Source organism: Staurois parvus, unplaced genomic scaffold (assembly GCF_062004578.1).
Source record: "Staurois parvus isolate SC_StPar_1 unplaced genomic scaffold, SC_StPar_1.0 ptg000303l, whole genome shotgun sequence".
NCBI lineage: Eukaryota > Metazoa > Chordata > Amphibia > Anura > Ranidae > Staurois > Staurois parvus.
Genome location: NW_028318099.1, coordinates 16,770,822 through 16,788,785, shown reverse-complemented (window position 1 = coordinate 16,788,785; position 17,964 = coordinate 16,770,822). Strand labels below are relative to the sequence as shown.

At 44.4% G+C, this 17,964-nt stretch overlaps 1 protein-coding gene across 2 annotated transcripts in view; it reads right to left on the bottom strand.

Annotated features, from left to right (window-relative positions):
* SUFU (SUFU negative regulator of hedgehog signaling) overlaps window positions 1-14,671 on the bottom strand; it is a 76,926-nt gene extending 62,255 nt beyond the window's left edge. For both annotated transcript variants that reach the window (XM_089683302.1, XM_089683303.1), the window contains exons 1-2: window positions 14,334-14,671; window positions 8,641-8,775 (exon numbers count right to left, since the gene is read on the bottom strand). In XM_089683302.1, coding sequence (XP_089539428.1) covers window positions 8,641-8,775; window positions 14,334-14,476 — 278 coding nt within the window. In that variant the 5' untranslated portion in view covers window positions 14,477-14,671. The remainder of the gene's footprint in view (window positions 1-8,640; window positions 8,776-14,333) is intronic.
* Between the last annotated feature and the right edge of the window lie 3,293 nt (window positions 14,672-17,964).

Here is a 17,964-nt window from a genome sequence, read left to right as displayed (position 1 = left end):
AACCAAGACAGTCCAAGCTGGCAAGCATTCCTAAGAGCCGCTGTTGTAAACCATAGATAGCAGATGAGAATTCCTCCCTTTTCACAAAAGGAACTGGAGGAAGGTCGTGGACGAACAAATATGTAAAGGGAGTGTCAAAACAACACAGAACCAGCTGACCCCCAACACTGCAAAGGCAGCTACAACCAGGTTCCTTCCTTTCCAGTAAAGGGGTTTTGGGACTCCCAAGCTCCTAAATCCCCACATATTTGTCGTTGCTAAGACATTGCCGGCCAACAGGTACTTTGGAACCCATGCTGCTTAAAGCAGCAGTCCCAGTCAGCTGAAGCAATGTGTATTATATATACCAGCAAGTTGGTTATGTGTAATCATTAGGTAACTGTTTAGTTGCCCCTTTAAGTATAGTTTCGGTGACCTGCAGTCTCACAACGCTAGGTACTCTGCTGCTGCCCCATGTAAAAGAACAGGGTCCTGCAAGATGGTTGCCATATTATTATTATACAGGATTTATATAGTGCCAACAGTTTTCTCAGCGCTTTACAATATAAAGAGAGACAATACAGCAACAATACAGTTCAATACAAGAGGGATTAGGAGGGCCTGATCCTTGGAGCTTACAATCATATACGAGTTTCACCCCCTATATGTGACTTAATCATGCGCTCACAGCATACTGTGCTGAAACAGCGCATGGGGCAGAGAAAACATTTCACCCTCATACTTAGCATGCCGGCAGCTTCCCAGATCTTCCCTAAACACTCTTACTGCTACATAACACTCAATCTACCCTGGAAACTTAATACAGTGATATTTTGAGCCCTAAAAAGATAAAGAATGAATGTGCAAATAGCTGAAGGGAACTCACAAACAGTCATAGTCCTGGAAGGGGGTGTACGAGAATAATAAACAGAAGAGGGAGAGAGGTACTAGCAAATTTAGCAGCCAGGGCACTCACCACTCCTTCTCCAGAACCCCCTCAGAGGTTGCAGTCTTCACCCAACACGGCCCCCTATGGCCCCACAGCCATCATCCTATGCCTTAAAGGTCTTCAGAGACTTAAATTTACTAGCTGGGGATAACTGCCCTGGACATGTGTAGCACCCTACCAGTCTGCAAGGCACTATATCATTGTGCAGGATCCCTTTCTGCAGGATCCAGTGCTGACCGGCAACCTTACAGGCCCATCCCTATGTGTAGTGAGGGGTCCAGGCACCATCCCGCTTTGTGTAGAGAAGCCATAGGCAAGGGATGCAAAGCAAGAAGAGAAAAGCAAAGCCTCTGAGTGTAGACTGTAAAAGGTATTTAATGGTGAACATAATTAAAACCACTCACATGTAGATGGTAAAAAGTGGGCTCATAAGAGGTTAACAATGCACAACCTCTCGTAGTAATCTGGACTAGAGAACAGGAATGCTGGCTGGACAGCAGGGAGCGCAGAAGAGGTGTCAGAGTAGAGCCTGTAGTGCAAGCCTGGCAAGTCTGTGTGAACTCCGGCTGAACAGTAGAGAGCGCTGGAGTAATGTGAGATGAAGCCTGGAGATGAAAGCCTGGCAAGTCCCTGTATACTCCGGAGCAGCGGTGATGGCATGTGACGTCATAGGCATGCAACACGTTTCTGAGCATGTGCAAGATCCGAGGACCGGCGCGCTCCTTTCTCAAGCATAGGATGCGAAGCAGCCAAGTCTTCGAACCCCTGGTAGGACAGTTGAGAAACTAGCTGATTCTGTGCAGAGACTGCGATAAAGTATGACCATTATTTAAGACACTAGGAAAAAAACAAACTTTAACCAAAAGGGGAGAGGTTATGCCTAGGAGGGGACTTTCTATCCATCTATCTAGCCACTATACAAAGCCAAATAACTTCTAAGGTTCAAAATGTTTCTGGGCTACGCTAGTTAACGTTCTCCAGTGTGGCATTAAGTGGGTTTGGATATCGCTGAGCATCTAAGACAACACCCATGTGTACTACCACCTTTAAATAATTCAGCCAAGCTCAGGGTGAAGATAATGAAATGGTTGGATCCTCTGAATTGTTAAACACTAAGGAAAGTAGATAATCCCCCATACCCTCAGAAAACATAAGTGTGCACCAGAGGTGGCAAAACAAAAGATCTAAACAAGCTTTCTGCACTTTAGATTTCCTAGCACTCCTAACGCTAAAAAACAGTAGTCTGGCACCTACAACAATCCAACTCATAAGAAAACAGGCATAGAACATACCGGGGTACCTTGAAAACAGATGGTTTAACACCTTATTCTATGTCTGATCTCTAGTCCAACAATGTCACATTTTGTTTGCGAAAATCATCCAATGTGAATACTCTAAAAGACTTTGTGATCCAGCATTGTGCTTAATACGCGCTTGGCAAATTAAAGTGTTACTAAACCCAGGACCCTGAATTCACTATATCTGGTCTCCCACAGTACAGAGAACATGGAAATGCAATTATTTTAGTAAATATAAACTTCTAAATACCTTTACTCATCAGCAATGTATAGCAGTCTTGTGACTTCTATCAGTGTCCAGCAGAGCATTGGTTAAAGCTTGTAGGAGTTTTCATTCTCCCCTTATTATCTTATAAGGCTACATGACCTCTGACCCTCTGTCTGGACAGTGATGATTGGCCCTGTGCTGATCACATGCACCCTCCCAAGAAAAGAAAACAACTCTCTAGCAATATGCACCAAACTGAGCATGTGCAGCTTTCCATCCAAGGCTCTATTCTATCAGCAGAGGGATTGGGGACAGTAGAAGGGGAGGAGCAGAGAAGGCAGGATCAAACATCCTGTTATTCACAAATAAATATCTATAGACAACTGAAAAAAATAGTGTTGTGCTGTCAGGAAAACTTCTAATTCAATACAATGTATATTGTGATTTATGTACTATATTGAATTAGAAGTTTTCCTGACAGCACAGCACTTTTTTCAACACTCTAAAAGACTTGAAAGGCAAAAAAAAAACATTCATGAGATTCCTGGGTGTTTTTTTTACCACCACCTTGTATGCTTCAATTTAAATCTTCCAACAGTTGTCTTATGCTGTATTACCTATACGGGAAGAGATTTTTTTTTGTCAGATTAATTAAAAAAAATAAAAACATAAAAATTCAGGCTCCATGAACACTAGCGGTTTTTAAGCTCCTAGAAGCTAAATAATGTTATACTATGTGTCCATGCACACCATTTTAGTGCTAGTAGCGTTTTTCAAGCTTTGGCATTTAGCCCCTGGTCACATCGGGTGCAACTTGGCTTGCAATCTGCATGCCCTGCAACTTGAAAATTGTATGCCTAGTCGCACACTTTTGTCTGCTATTTGAGCAGTCATGTCGGTGCGTTTCCGACTTGGTCGGAGCCGCACTGATTTCTTAAGTAGTGCATGCACTACTTTTGTTGTGATTTGTATAGACATCTGTGTCAGATGTCTTTCATATCGCAATGAAATCGGCAGGTCACCCGATTTTGAAATCATGTATAAGTCGCACAATTTCAAAAATTGGCTTTGATGTGACCAGGTTGTTAGAAGCAGAAAAAAAAATGTTTTTGTAGTTTTTGGAAATGCTTTTCCAGTGGAAAAGAAAAACGTTGAATGCTAAAACGCTTCTAACAGATTTTTTTCGCCTACATGTACTGTAAAAAATGTTAATAAAACGCCAACGCTCCTAAATGCTACAAAAAAAACAAACAAAAATACACTAGTGTGCGCGGAGCCTCAAAGTAGAAGTAACCCCAGAGGGAAGCATATCAGTAGCTGGGAGACTGATCTATATTATCGAGTACACGTGTAGAAAACACATATTAGAAGCAGCATGCAACTGTATTATACTGTGCTTTCAATACCCTTTCAATAACACAATGTTTATTATACAGAGCAGCAGCCGAGGATTGTCAGGACAGGCGGTTTAAACAGGTCACTACTCTTGAACTGGTCTGCTGGAACATATACTGTTATTTTTCCCTTTTTTGTATTTTAATATAAAAAACACACAGCAGGAGGCATGAGGCAATATGTTGCAGATATAGCAATAGGCTTTCAAAAAATTGCAGAAGAAAAAAAAAAAAAAAAAAAAAAGAAAGAAGATGGTGTTCTCCACAACTAACCAGGACACACAGACTGCAATGAACACCCGACAGAGGTTTTAATCATTCCCTGCCGTAACCATGACACAAAAAAGTTTTGGCTGGAGATACATTTAGGGGCTTATTTAGAATTTGTTTCCCCCACAAAAGATTATACATTTTTAACATAAGAAAAATGTACGAATCATGTGTGAAAACATTTTTAAATAAACTGTTTAAATAAAAATATCCTAACAAAGTAATGCAGATAAAGTCTAACTCCAGGAATTACAAAAAAAAAAAAAAAAAAAACTACCTCCTGCCACCCCATATGAAATCCAGAGTGGACGTTAGGAACACAACTTTCTGATGGGATTAACTGGCATTTCCCTGTACTTGTAAAAAAATGTATAACCTTTATCTCTTTTGAAATGTTACAATTGTTTTAAGGTCATTTGTATTTCCCTTAATATTGTATGTATGGCCATTTTAACTGCAAGTGGTGCTTAGGGAACTTTTTATGATTGTTAGGTATAATATAAAATAACTTCCAAGTCAGTATATAGAAATTATTATTTTCATCAAACAAAATAAAAAAAGCAGCGCTAACAGGTACTAAATTATAGGGCTCCTGAAGAGCGAGATGTACATTGAGTAGTACATAGCCTGTGTGAATAAAAGACCTAGGAGTAGCCAATTCCTCTCATACAATCCCCTGCAGAGCCTCAAAACACTATCCAACACTTGGCAGACCAGCAGATGGATCCGCTGACATGGCTGCATTGCTGCCAACTTGAGGGGAACATGTACAAGGAGCCCAAACACAGTCCAGAAACTACAAGGGAGGCCAGATGATAATCAAGCTATGTGATCTGGAAAAGCAGCAAATGTAATTTAATAATAGAAATATATTTCTGTTTTCATGAAAATAATGATAGAACATAGCATACACAATTATAGTAGTCATTCACAGTAACAGATGATATTAATGAAAGCAAATTTAAAATGTTTAAGGTTTTTTTAGTTAATATCCCCTAGTATGACCTAAGCCAGTTTACTGCCCACCTGCATAATAAATCTGCACCAAAATTAAGAAAAAAAATACATTTATATACAGGACATAGGATGGCAGTTCCTAAAAAACAGATTTACAAAATGTTTACTTACTGACAAATCAGTTACCGTTCTGGCATCACTTTTTGTTTGTGTTTTGTAAAATCACACGTAGTGTGTAAATTATTTCATTTATGCTTAATCTGAACATTTGTTTACATTAAAGTGTTCCTAAAATTGAAATGTTGGAAATAGGTTTGACTAATTGAACTAAATTACCAAGACAATGGGAAAGATCCCTCCAGATGTCATACCACAAAACAGCCACATGGATAGAGAGGAATGTGCACAATCCAATGAAGGGACCAAATGCAAAAAGATATGTAAACAGCCAGAACAGAATAACAAAACATGAGCCCTACATGGAGGATGAAGAGCACTGCCTTAGATCTATCATTACAATATGATTTACTCATAAAAGCACTTCACATCATTTACTTATGGAGGAAATTTATAGCTGAAATTATAATAGAAACACACGAGTGATTCCATACCTTTCAGTAATGTTGACGTTACTGTACATAGTCCCCTTGCAGTGAGAAAACTAGAAAGGTCTATCCCTCTCATATCCGGTTTACAAGACCAGTGGCTGATATGCCCAATTTCCCCCTGGGCACCAGTCTTGTACATTCCCCACTGCAGTCTTTTGTAAAGCAAGCAGTAATGAAAGTATGTCGCTGCTCAGTGGGCAGACTGGTAGTCTCAGGCTGCTCAGTATAATCTGCCCTCTGTGTAGCATAGTTAAAGCAGTCCTTCACCTGCCTGCAGCACTCTCCAGCTGTCCATTTCAACTGCCCCACCAACCCCCATGCTATCGTTTTTTGTTTTGTTTTTTTCCTTTTGTTTTTTTAGTTCAAAACACTTGTCCAGCCCCTCCTGGAATTTGCATAGGCAAATGACGTGGTGCCTTCTGGGACGAATGACATACAACCCCATTGAGTGAGGAGGGGGCAGGTCTAACGGCACCTGCACTTGGAAGAGCCGGCAGCTGTCACAGGGAACATGGAAGCGACAGACCCATGCAGCAGAGAGGAGGCTCCCTGCAGCTCAACGCTGGATCCACAGACTTAGCGAGTATGTTTACTGTGCTGAATAAAGGTAAGCAGAAGGGGGAAAAAGCTAAAGTTTCTCTTTAAGATTGTTGGGCCAGGAGGTTCCAGGTGTGTTCCACCTCCTAAAACTTAACACTTTCACTGATAGACCAGGAGTCTCAGTCCCTGCTGGTTGTGCAAATCTCATCACATTCATATGTAATACTGGGGGGAGAACGTACAGTGTAGTCGCACACAAAAAGGGAAAGGAAAAAAAAGAGGGTGCCATAATGTGGGTGGTGTCCTATAGGTAGAACACTACTGATCAGCCACATACACATCCATGGTCCTGCCTACGCAAGACTCTAATTCCCAGGACATGATGGGATTTGTAGTCTCAGTGAGCAGTGACAAACACAAACAGGAAGTGATATCACCGCTTTTGAGATACCTCCTCCCAGAGCTCGAGAATCGAAGAAAAAGCTGCATTAGAAATGTCAGATTTTGAAAATGGTGAGTTGTAAACAAAGTGTGCACTTTTAATAAAAATCACATTAACAGTTTTGCTTAACTATCAACACATAGCTATTATACAGATTTTAATACCATTTCGGAGTTCTTTAACATTTGTGTGCAAGCTCAGTGGCAAAAATACTCCAAAAAAAAAAAAATTTAGACATGTGTGGTGTTAAGGGTGATATAAAAAATGAAAGACAATAGTATGTCTGTGGCAGGTGTATAAAACAAGCCATATATGATACAATTTTTTTTCCTGCAACTACACTGTGAATGAATGATGCGGCTGTGTGGGTAAAGCCCTGCATAGCCATGCCGTTTCTGAATTGTGACAGTGGGTGCGGGAAGAAGGGGGGAGGGAGAATCAGGTCAGGGTGTCGGCAGGTACTTTACTCCCTGAATATGGGTGTAGCATGTAAAATATTGCTAAAGGTGAACATATCCTTTAAACTTAAAGGCTTGCCTTTAGCATTGAGATTTTGAGTTGCTATCAAGGATGCCATCTGTAGAGTGGATTGTGGAGTGGAAGGCAAATAGGCACTTTGTTAGGGAAATGATACATTGCATGGGAACATTCCCCAGAACTTAGTGGATGTGATGGAATTTCACTTTGCAAAGAATACCCAATCACGGCTGGATGATGGAAATGCAGCCAAGCTTCCCCATATTCACTAAGTTCTGGGGAAAAATTCCCATGCAAAGTCGCTTGAAATCAAACAGTCCATTTTCTAAATCAACCCCCATGTCTGCAAGATTTTCTTCCACAATCCAAAAACAAGCTAGCAAGTTAGTTTCTCTTTAAACTGGCCTTGTGTATCCATATGACTGTGGTAGGGGTCTTCAATTGCTCCTTCAAAGACAGAAAAAAACTCATCCTCATATAATTCTTGATAGTTTCCACCACAGATTGCCACTACTACTCTAGAGAGGAGCACTTTTGGAAAGTATTTGAGTTTTTGCACTACTATCAAATTACAAATCATAACATGTACTGCTCAAGAAGAAATCATGCTTGTAAAAGCTGGATAAACCAGAGCCAAATATAACCCAGACTCACAGATCGTCACATATAAACTTCAGCAGTTAGCATGCTTCTCTGCAGGTAGCCAGAATTAGATTTTGGTTCCACAGACATCTATGGAGATTTCATCAGTAACCGGATGCCTGAAAAGTGCCAAGATGGCAGAGAAAGCCCGAAAAGACCTTTGGTATAGGAGAACAGAAAAGAAATGCTGCCCCCGATATATACAGCTTTACAACCTGGAGCATTTTTTGAACGCTGCAGAAAGTGTATGCCTTTCCTTAAAGCTGATCTCCACCTTTACATAGTTCATCTGGGCCAGCTTGGCTCAAGCGAACTATGTCCCTCACTAAGCTGTAAGGCTACTGGATGTGTGGTATAAACCAGAGATGCACTGATACCCATTTTTTTAATGGCGAATAAGAGTACTGATACTTTCAGTCAAGCACTCGCCGATACTGAGTACCAATACTTTGCGGAGCGATTTGCGTCACTAAAAAAAAAAAATGCATAAATGCAAACTGCACCGCAAAGAAGAGAATGCGATTTCAACAGGAAGCAAACATTGAGAGATGAGGTGTGCAACTAAGAGACATAATTCCCAAACAAAATGCTTCTGTCAAGTTTGACGCTTTCCATCTCTGCAGAAGTTCCTCCATACACAGACAGGTTGTAAGAGTTTACTAAACAAATGTTTGCAGAGTCCTACCCGGCTTAATAATTGTGTGACAACATTCCAAAGCTTCACTCCACAACTCGAAGAGGTCATCCAACCCACCAGGATGTCAACTGACTATTCAAAACCCTTTACCAAAAAGTGGACAAATAAAAGGATGACAGTGGTGTAAATGTCACTGAAACACATAGAAAAAAAAAAAACAAACAACAAAAAAAACTTACTCATGTACTCTGTTGTCTCCATACAAATCACTCAGCCCAAAACTCACGTAATGCCAGTGCTCAGGAACACCAAGTGATGAATTGCCAAGGTTTCTGTACATGCTCACATAATCTAGGGGGTCAGGTCCACCCAACCTAAAAAGGAAAATAAAAGATAGATCAATTAAATGTATACCTTGTGGCAGGCGACCCAAATTATAAATTTCTGTTTTAGGCACACTGTGGTACATTGCACAACTCAAGTGATTCTTTATATCCTTGGAACCCAATAGAAAAAGCTCTGTAAGCGAACAGCCAGGTTCTCCAAACCACCAATTCCACTAGGAGGGACATCTATACTGTTCCTCCAAGTTTCATCCTAGAGCAATCAAAAGTGAATCATTTTGAATTATTTTTATTTCATGGCATTACAGTACCAGTCATGTAAAGGCATCGGCCACCTAGGAGTTGTGTGCACTACAGACAAATTGGTGCACAGTTCAGGGATACCTATGCAACCAATTTTAAGCAGTTCCAAAGTGAAACAAATTCACACCAAGAGGCGGATATTACTGGGTTAGAGTACCCATTGTAATCATGTACAGCCCCATGCTACACATTTACAGTTAAATGCATAATCCTGTTCCTGCATGATCAGACTTAAGAGGCAAAACAAACAAGGCAACCTACAAAAACTATTACACAACCTAAAGTAGTAGTAGTGTTTTCTTATACTTTATTATTGCTTAATCATCATAATAATGTTAATCTGTAGTGACAAAGAAGAGAGCACTTCAATTTCAAGCCCTAACAACAGTTGTCACAAATAGATTAAACAAGGTTATTACCTAACACTTAACAAAAAAGCTGGTCACATGATACATCAGACATCAGTCTTTGCCTTTAATAACTTACATCATACCCATAGTACCCTGTATGAGCAGGACCTCTATATTCACTAGCTACTGTCTTTCAGTATGGAGGCTTCTGTCAGTGTCTTTGGCTTCCTAGAATTCCAGAATGTGAAATGTCTGTGCCCCTCCAGCTGTGGCTCTTTCTTCTGACTCTCAAGTCACTAGACACAGCATTATTGTAGAGGGTGGAAGGAACAGCAGCACATAGAGGGGAACACAAACATCTGACACTCCCAGAAGTTCTGAATGCCACACTGTTGGAGGCTGATGTACTAGAATGAAAGGGAGGTAAGAGACACAGGCCACCAGAGGAGAGTATAGGGGCTCTTATCAAAACCTCTGAGGGCCACACCCTGATATGCATAACCACGCCCATCAACATTACGCATGATATCATCACAGCCATTTTGTGGGCCTGAAACACTTCCCTGCTGTCCACAGTGGTTCTCATCCATGTAATATACACCCTGCTGGCTCTTCCTGGTGTTCCCCTGGTCACCTGCTGGAGACTTATTGATACGCCTTTTAATGTCTTTTAAAATGTGAGTGCATATTTATTGTTTTTCATTTCACCAACATGTTTTAATAAATGCTACACTTAGGTAGTGGCGCTTTTCTCTCCTTTTTTTCTGTTTATACAATACTGTAAGGAGCGCTGTGTTTTCTGTGCATTCTATACACATCATATCTGTTCATTTTATTTGACAATGGTTTTTTGCTTTAAAAAGGAGAAGTACAGCCAAAGCTCTTTTTGTTGTACATCCCCTGTGGAGAAGTGCAGTTCATTTTGCACTCCTGTGACCCATTTTAAGCTGACAGCGGGCTGAAGCCCTCTGTCAGCTGACGTCACACAGCTGGCCCAAGCTGGGGAATTATCCCGACTTTAAAGTTGGGATTCACCCCAGAGTCTGAAGGAGCACCTGGCTAAGCCTCTTCGCGATCCGCCGAGAGCCTGAGCCAGCCACTCCCTCCACAGCCCAGCGCTCCAACGAGCGTGGGGGGGGGAGAAGACAGTGGTGACTGACAGCCACCAGTCTCTGCCCAAAAAGGCTGTGAGAACTCAGCGGTCGTTGTGATCACCGAGTTCTCACCCTTAGAGCCGGCAGGGGACCAATGCTGCATCCACCTAGGTAAGTATGAAGTATTAAAAAAAAACAAAACACACTTCTTTGAGACTGAGCGTCTCTAGTAGCAAATCTACAGAATGCTAAAGGAAGATGAAAGCCATTACTGGTGGCCACATACAGCGAGAAATCAAACATGTGCACATGGTCCTTTATTCTGATGACGTCTGCAAACACAGCAACCAACTTAAAGGCTCATTCACATTATCACTGTTGTGGTGCATTTCCCAACACAGAGATGAGGGAAACAGCCTTATGTCCTATGGCTTCAATTCACACCAACAGGCTGCTTTGGCGTGCACTGAAAAAGATGTAGCATTTATTCACAGTACGTTCCAACATGCTGCAGCACTTGGTAAAAGCACCGAGTTAAAGAAAAAAGGCGCATCACTGAAATACAATTATATTTAAACTAAGCTGCAGGCAAAAGGCTAAATACACTATTGGTATATAAAGTGTGTGGACTGTTTAAGTTACATCAGAAGACTGAACTGTTACAAAATATTTGGCAGGTTAGTCACTTGTTTCCAACCCTCCGATTTCACAATGATGAGGAACAACACACTTTGCTCTCTTTGCCTGTCAGTGAGCAATTAGTGTTAGACTGACAGCACCAAACTCAGTAACATAATAATATGTATCTTGACAGGTACCTGCTCCCACTTCCACTCGGATCACCTAGGCAACCCGAACAGAAGTTTTCCTTCGCCCCTCCCTCCCTGCAGTCTTCTGAAGACTGCGAGACCAATTACAACATGCAGCGTGGCTCGAACATGAGCAGTGGGCACCCTGTTGTGAACCCGCAAGCTGTCACAGCTGGATGCCCATAGTTAAGACGACGGTCCCTTGCACCCCTCAGGTGAGGACACCGCTGGATCTGGGGAAAGGTAAGCGTCTGTTTATGAAAAGTCAGCAGCTATAGTTTTTGTAGCTGCTGACTTCATTTCTACAAAAATGACTGGAGCTTCGCTTTAAATGTTAAAAAAAAAAAACCTTCTGCCTTTAGAACCACTTTAACCTCTTCGGTCCGCCCATTCTACATCGATGGCAGACAGGAAGCAGTGCCGATGTTCCTGAATGTCAGCCCTCATCGATGGCTCGTGCGCGGCTCACGTGATGTTTTACCATGTGACTGCTGTGACCAATCACAGAGTCACATAGTAAACAATTAAACTGAAAATAGAGATCACTTCTCTCTTATCTCAGTGAGAGCGCAGACAGAAGCGATCCTGCAGTGTGAGTGTACAGCAGCCTGTCAGGCCACTTGTGCAATCACGCACTGCCTTGCCAGCCACCACAGTGTCCCAGTTTAGTGTCCCAGATCACTGCCCCACAATGCCCATAATAAATAATGCAACCAGTCCCTATCACCTGTCCCAGTGCACACAAGACACCGCCATACCTGAAACCAACACCGTGATCACCGCCATGCCCCACACCAGAATCCTGACCACCCCCATACCAGCGTCCTGACCACCCCCATGACCCACACCAGCATCCTGATCACCGCCATGCCCCACACCAGCATCCTGACCACCGCCATATCAGCTTCCTGACCACCGCCATGCCAGCTTCCTGACCACCGCCATGCCAGCGTCCTGACCACCGCCATGCCAGCGTCCTGACCACCGCCATGCCAGCGTCCTGACCACCGCCATGCCAGCGTCCTGACCACCGCCATGCCAGCGTCCTGACCACCGCCATGCCAGCGTCCTGACCACCGCCATGCCAGCGTCCTGACCACCGCCATGCCAGCGTCCTGATCACCCCCATGACCCACACCAGCATCCTGATCACCGCCATTCCCTATACCAGCATCCTGATCACAGCCAAACCCCATACCAGCATCCTGATCACCCCCCTACCCCAAAACAGCATCCTGGCTACTGCCATACCGGCGTCCTGATCACCGCCATACATGAGGCTAATGTCCTGATCATCATCATACCCCATACCAGCGTCATATTCACTGCCATATGCCATACCAGCGTCTGGTATTTTAGGATATCAACAGATCAATTTTCAAATATATATCCCATAGTTTGTAGACTCTATAGCTTTCACACAGACTAAATATTATAAACTGCTTTGGGTTATTGTTATCCCAAAAATGTAGCAGAATACATTTTGGCCTAAATTTAAGAAGAAAAATTATCTAGTTTCAAAATTTTATAACAAAAAAATGTTTTTTTTTTTAATTTTCTGTATTTTTTCCATTTATATAGCAAAAAATAAAAAACCCAGTGGTGATCAAATACCACCAAAGGAAAGTTCGGTCTAAAACAGAATAAAAATTTCATATGGCTACAGTGTTGCATGACTGAGTAATTGTCACTCAAAGTGTGATCGTGCTGAAAGCTGAAAATTGGCCTGGACTGGACTGGAAGGGGATGAAAGCATCCGGACTTGAAGTGGATAAAATATAGGGCTGGATCACACCAGAATGCAAAGAAAAACGTAAAGAGAAGACAAAGTTCATTTTCTGTTTTTAACTACACTCATTGAGAAACATTCATTTTTATTGCCATTATGTTTGGAAGGCATTTCTGCATGTATCCAAACACATCTGGCTTGAACAAGCCCTTAGACATTGTTTCTGTTTCAGAATCTCCAGGAAGTGAAGTAGCATATCAAAATGGTAACATATCAAATAAATTACATTTAAACAAGGACATTCTAGAGAGGTCCATACAAGTGTGCATTTTATGAACTGAAATTGTACAACAGGTGATATGACTACTATATGGCTACATCCACATTCCGATCACTTGACAGGCAGTTTAAACCACGTTTTAACAGCATTTTTCCGGGACAAATGCGCTGCAAATGCACATTTTTGGTTATGGGGGTTCCCAGTCACCATGGAGGTCCCCGGTTGGTTTGAGGTGGTCCCCAGTCACCACAGGGCTCCCTGGCTGGTGCGGGGTGGTCCCCAGTCACCACAAGGGTCCTCGATTGGTGCGGGGTGGTCCCCAGTCACCACAAGGGTCCTCGATTGGTGCGGGGTGGTCCCCAGTCACTAAGGGGGTCCTCAGTTGGTGCGGGGAGGTCCCCAGTCACCACGGGGGTCCTCGGTTGGTCCCCAATCTCTACGGGGGTCCTCGGTGCAGGGTGGTCCCGTCTCCACGGGGGTTCTCTGTTGGTGCGGGGTGGTCCCAAGTCACCACGGGGCTCCCCGGCTGGTGCGGGATGGTCCCCAGTCACTATTGGGGTCCTCGGTTGGTCCCCAATCACTATGGGGGTCCTCGGTTGATGCGGGGTGGTCCCCGGTCTCCACGGGGGTCCTCGGTTGGTGCGGGGTGGTCCCCGGTCACCACGGGGGTCCTCGGTTGGTGCGGGGTGGTCCCCGGTCACCACAGGGGTCCTCGGTTGGTGCGAAGTGGTCCCCAGTCTCCACGGGGGTCCTCGGTTAGTGCGAGGTGGTCCCCGGTCACTACGGGGGTCCTCAGTAACCATACTTACCAGCACACAATCAGAACTCTCCTGCAGAATGAGGTCCCACTGCCCCAACCCATCCCAGCCATTGTAAAGTTGCCTCTGCAGCCGTAAAGTGCGGAGTCCGGGTGTAGTGAGTACAGAGGATCCCGCAGTATGAAGGGCTCACAGAGCGGCTCCCGGTCCTGGAAAGGACACGATATACACACACAGGACAGAGAGGAGGGCAGTGTGGCCTTACCAGTATTTGACTATAGCGGTGACCTGGAGGGGGTTGGGCTGCTCCGGGTACAGCCGCCGACACTCGCCGTAGATGGCATGCAGCCCCGGGGGGAAGATGGACGGGAAGGCCTGGGGTCCGCTGCTAGGCCTCATCTCTTCCATGCCCTCCACACTCGCAGTGTTCACACACTCAGCGGACACCCCGGCCGCCTCTGCTAGGAAAAGTCCGGTCCTCCTCACACGAAGTCGGCGGAGCGCCCCCTCCCTGCCTGCCTCCTTCCCAGCAGCCTCTAGGAGAAATCTCTGGAGAAGCGGCCACACAGCTCGCTCCTGGAGTTAGATGGTGTTCTAGCAGACGAGTCCCATTGGTTTCTGAGTCAACCAATGGATGATGCCCGTAACCACAGGCTTCGTCTCTCAGCAACTCAGTGGCTAGGGTCTCACCCAATCATTGTAAGGATACAAGATGTCGTCAGTAGTGAGCCCTGCCATATTGTTGGTTTGATACATTTAGTTTTGTTTTTGTTACAGATTGCTAGTTTTTCCAAGTCCTCTAGACTTTTGTGATATATAATAAAAGGAGAATCACAATTTCTAACTAGAATTATTAATACCTTGTCATCCAGTCCTCGTCATCTCTTCTCTACTTTTAATTCTACTTTCTCCACCTCCACCCAGTAACTCACTCACTGCTCACGAGATTGCAAATCATTTCAAAAACAAGATTGATGCAATTTGTAAGGGCATCTCCACTGCAAAGACATCCATCCCACTTAGCATACCTTATACTGAACCTCCCTCGGTACTTTCCTCTTTTGACCTTGCTACTTATCGAAGAGGTCACTAAGGTTTTCTCAGAAGCCCGTCTCACCACCTGCCCCCTGGATCCTGTCCTTTCACAACTCCTACGGTCACCCTCTTCTGTCCTATGCTCCCTCACTCACATCTTCAATCTCTCCCTCTCTACTGGTGCCTTTCCCTCCCCTCTAAAGCATGCACACATCACTCCCATACTTAAAAAGCCCTCCCTGGACCCCACCAACCTAAACAACCTCAGACCCATCTCCCTGCTGCCGTTTACTTCTAAACTCCTAGAACACTTAGTCTACAAGCGCCTGAGCTCCCACCTCACCGACAACAACCTTCCTGACCCTTTACAGTCTGGCTTTTGCTCACTACACTCCACAAAAACTGCCCTACTAAAACTCAGTAATGATCTACTAACTGCTAAAACCAATGGCCACTACGCCGTACTCTTACTACTTGACCTCTCTGATACTGTTGACCATCCTCTCCTCCTCAAAAAACTCTACTCTCTTGGCCTCCGAGACTCTGTTCTCTCCTGGTTCTCCTTCTACCTATCGCAGCGCTCCTTCTGCGTTACCTATAACTCTGTCTCCTCCTCTCCACTTCCTTTTCCTGTAGGGGTCCCAAAAGGTTCTCTCCTTGGACCCCTTCTCTTCTCCATCTACACCTCCTCCCTTGGTCACCCCCATGGCTTTAAGTACCATCTCTATCATGATGACCAGAGCTGCTGTTAGAAACCATGGGGCCCCATACAGCCAATCTGATAGCCCCCCCCAAAAAAAAAAGTTTAGTGTGCTTCAGTTTTAATGAACACAGTGGGTGATTGGTATTGATCACTCATTGTGCTCTTGCATATTTACAGGACCCTTTCCCCACTCTCCAACCTGAAGGATCCTATTGTGTGCTTGCAACTGTTGGTGGAAGAGGAGGGAAGCCAGCAGCACTGCAGGGCTGGGGGCACACAGGGGGGCCTGGGCAGCAGGGGGAAATGCATGGTGCACAGGGAGGGTGACGGGTTTACCGGGGGGGGGGGGAATTACTGTAACGATCCTCTGTATTGCTCTCTCTGCAGCAGCTGAATGCCAGTGGGAGGGAGAGGAGAAAAAGCCAACTTTCAGCTGCTGCAAAGAGAGCCATACAGGGGATCGGTTCCAGTAATTGCCCCCCATGCCAATCACCCTCCCTGCACACATTCAATTCATCCAGCTGCCTGGGCCCCCCTGCTGGCCTGGGCCCCTTACAAGAGGACCAGTGGTACCTCCTTATCCATGGCCCTGCTAATGGCACACAAATCTATCTTTCTACTCCTCACGTCACCGCTTCAGTCTCCTTTTGCATTACTAACCTACTAACTGACATGTCAGCATGGATGTCACTCCACTTCCTCAAACTAAATAGTTCCAAAATGGAGTTCATACTATATACTATTCCCTCCAGCCCATGCCCCCACCCCTGACTTCTCCAACAAGATCAATAATACAACCATCAGTCCCTCCCCTGATGCCAGGGTGCTAGGTGTAATCCTAGACTCCCATCTATCCTTTCAGCCCCAAATCCAATCACTGTCCAAATCTTGTAGACTTCAACTCCGCAACATCTCCAAGATACGCCCGTTCTTAACTTTTGAAACCACTAAGCAACTTATTCACTCCCTTGTTATCTCTCGCCTTGACTATTGTAACTCCCTCCTCATTGGCCTACCTCATCACAGGCTATCCCCTCTTCAGTATATCATGAATGCTGCTGCCAGACTCATCCACCTTACTAACCTTTCCATATCTGCCATCCCTCTCTGCCAATCCCTCTACTGGCTTCCTATTGCCCAACGAATAAAATTCAAAACATTATTAACAATAACCATTTATAACTCTGTCCCAAATTACATCACCAATCTTGTCTCCAAATATCACCCAAACCATTCTCTCTGCTCCTCCCACGACCTCCTGCTGTCTATCTCCCTTGTCTCCTTCTCCCATGCTCATCTCCAGGACTTCTCCAGAGGTTCCCCATCCTCTGGAACTGTCTACCCCAATCTATCCGACTATCGCCTACACTGCTGATCAGGGGTGGACTGACAACTCATGGGGCCCCCGGGCAATAGGGGATCATGGGGCCCCTGTGTCCTTGCCCAAACTCAAAAAAGCCTATGAAAAAGGTACCAGGGGCATCTCATGGGGCCCCCTACTGACCCAGGGCCCTCGGGCAGTGCCCGAGTTTCCAAATGGTCAGTCCGCCCCTGCTGCTGACTTTTAGGCGATCTCTGAACATCTATCTCTTCAGGGCAGCCTATCCTGCCTTCAGCTAATAACAGAATCCTCTATTCCTCCTATCAGTTCATCCCCCACAGTTATTACCTTTTGTACCACCAGCCCCTCCCTCTTAGATTATAAGCTCCAAGGAGCAGGGACCTCCTAACCCTCTTGTATTGAACTGTATAGTTGCTGTATTGTCTCCCTTTATATTGTAAAGTGCTGAGCAAACTGTAGGCGCTATATAAATCCTGTATAATAATAGTAATAATTGAAAGTAACAAAGGACTCTTTGGGCCACATGCACACTTATGCAGGCACTTTTTAATGACACATGGTAAAATAACATGCTCTGTATGCCCAGAACACGTCAATTCGCTGCACTCACGTGCGACAGGTAAAAATGGAACATGCTGCATTGAGAATCTATTCACACCATTGGGCTGTGTAATGCAGGCCATAGATGGGTCGTTTATCAGCCGAATTTTCATCCCCATGAAAAATCGTCCGATATTCACACCATTAGTGAGGCCAGACCGTTGGCAGTTTTTCGCGGATCCCCTTATTTATTTTTATCGGTCATACTGGAAAATC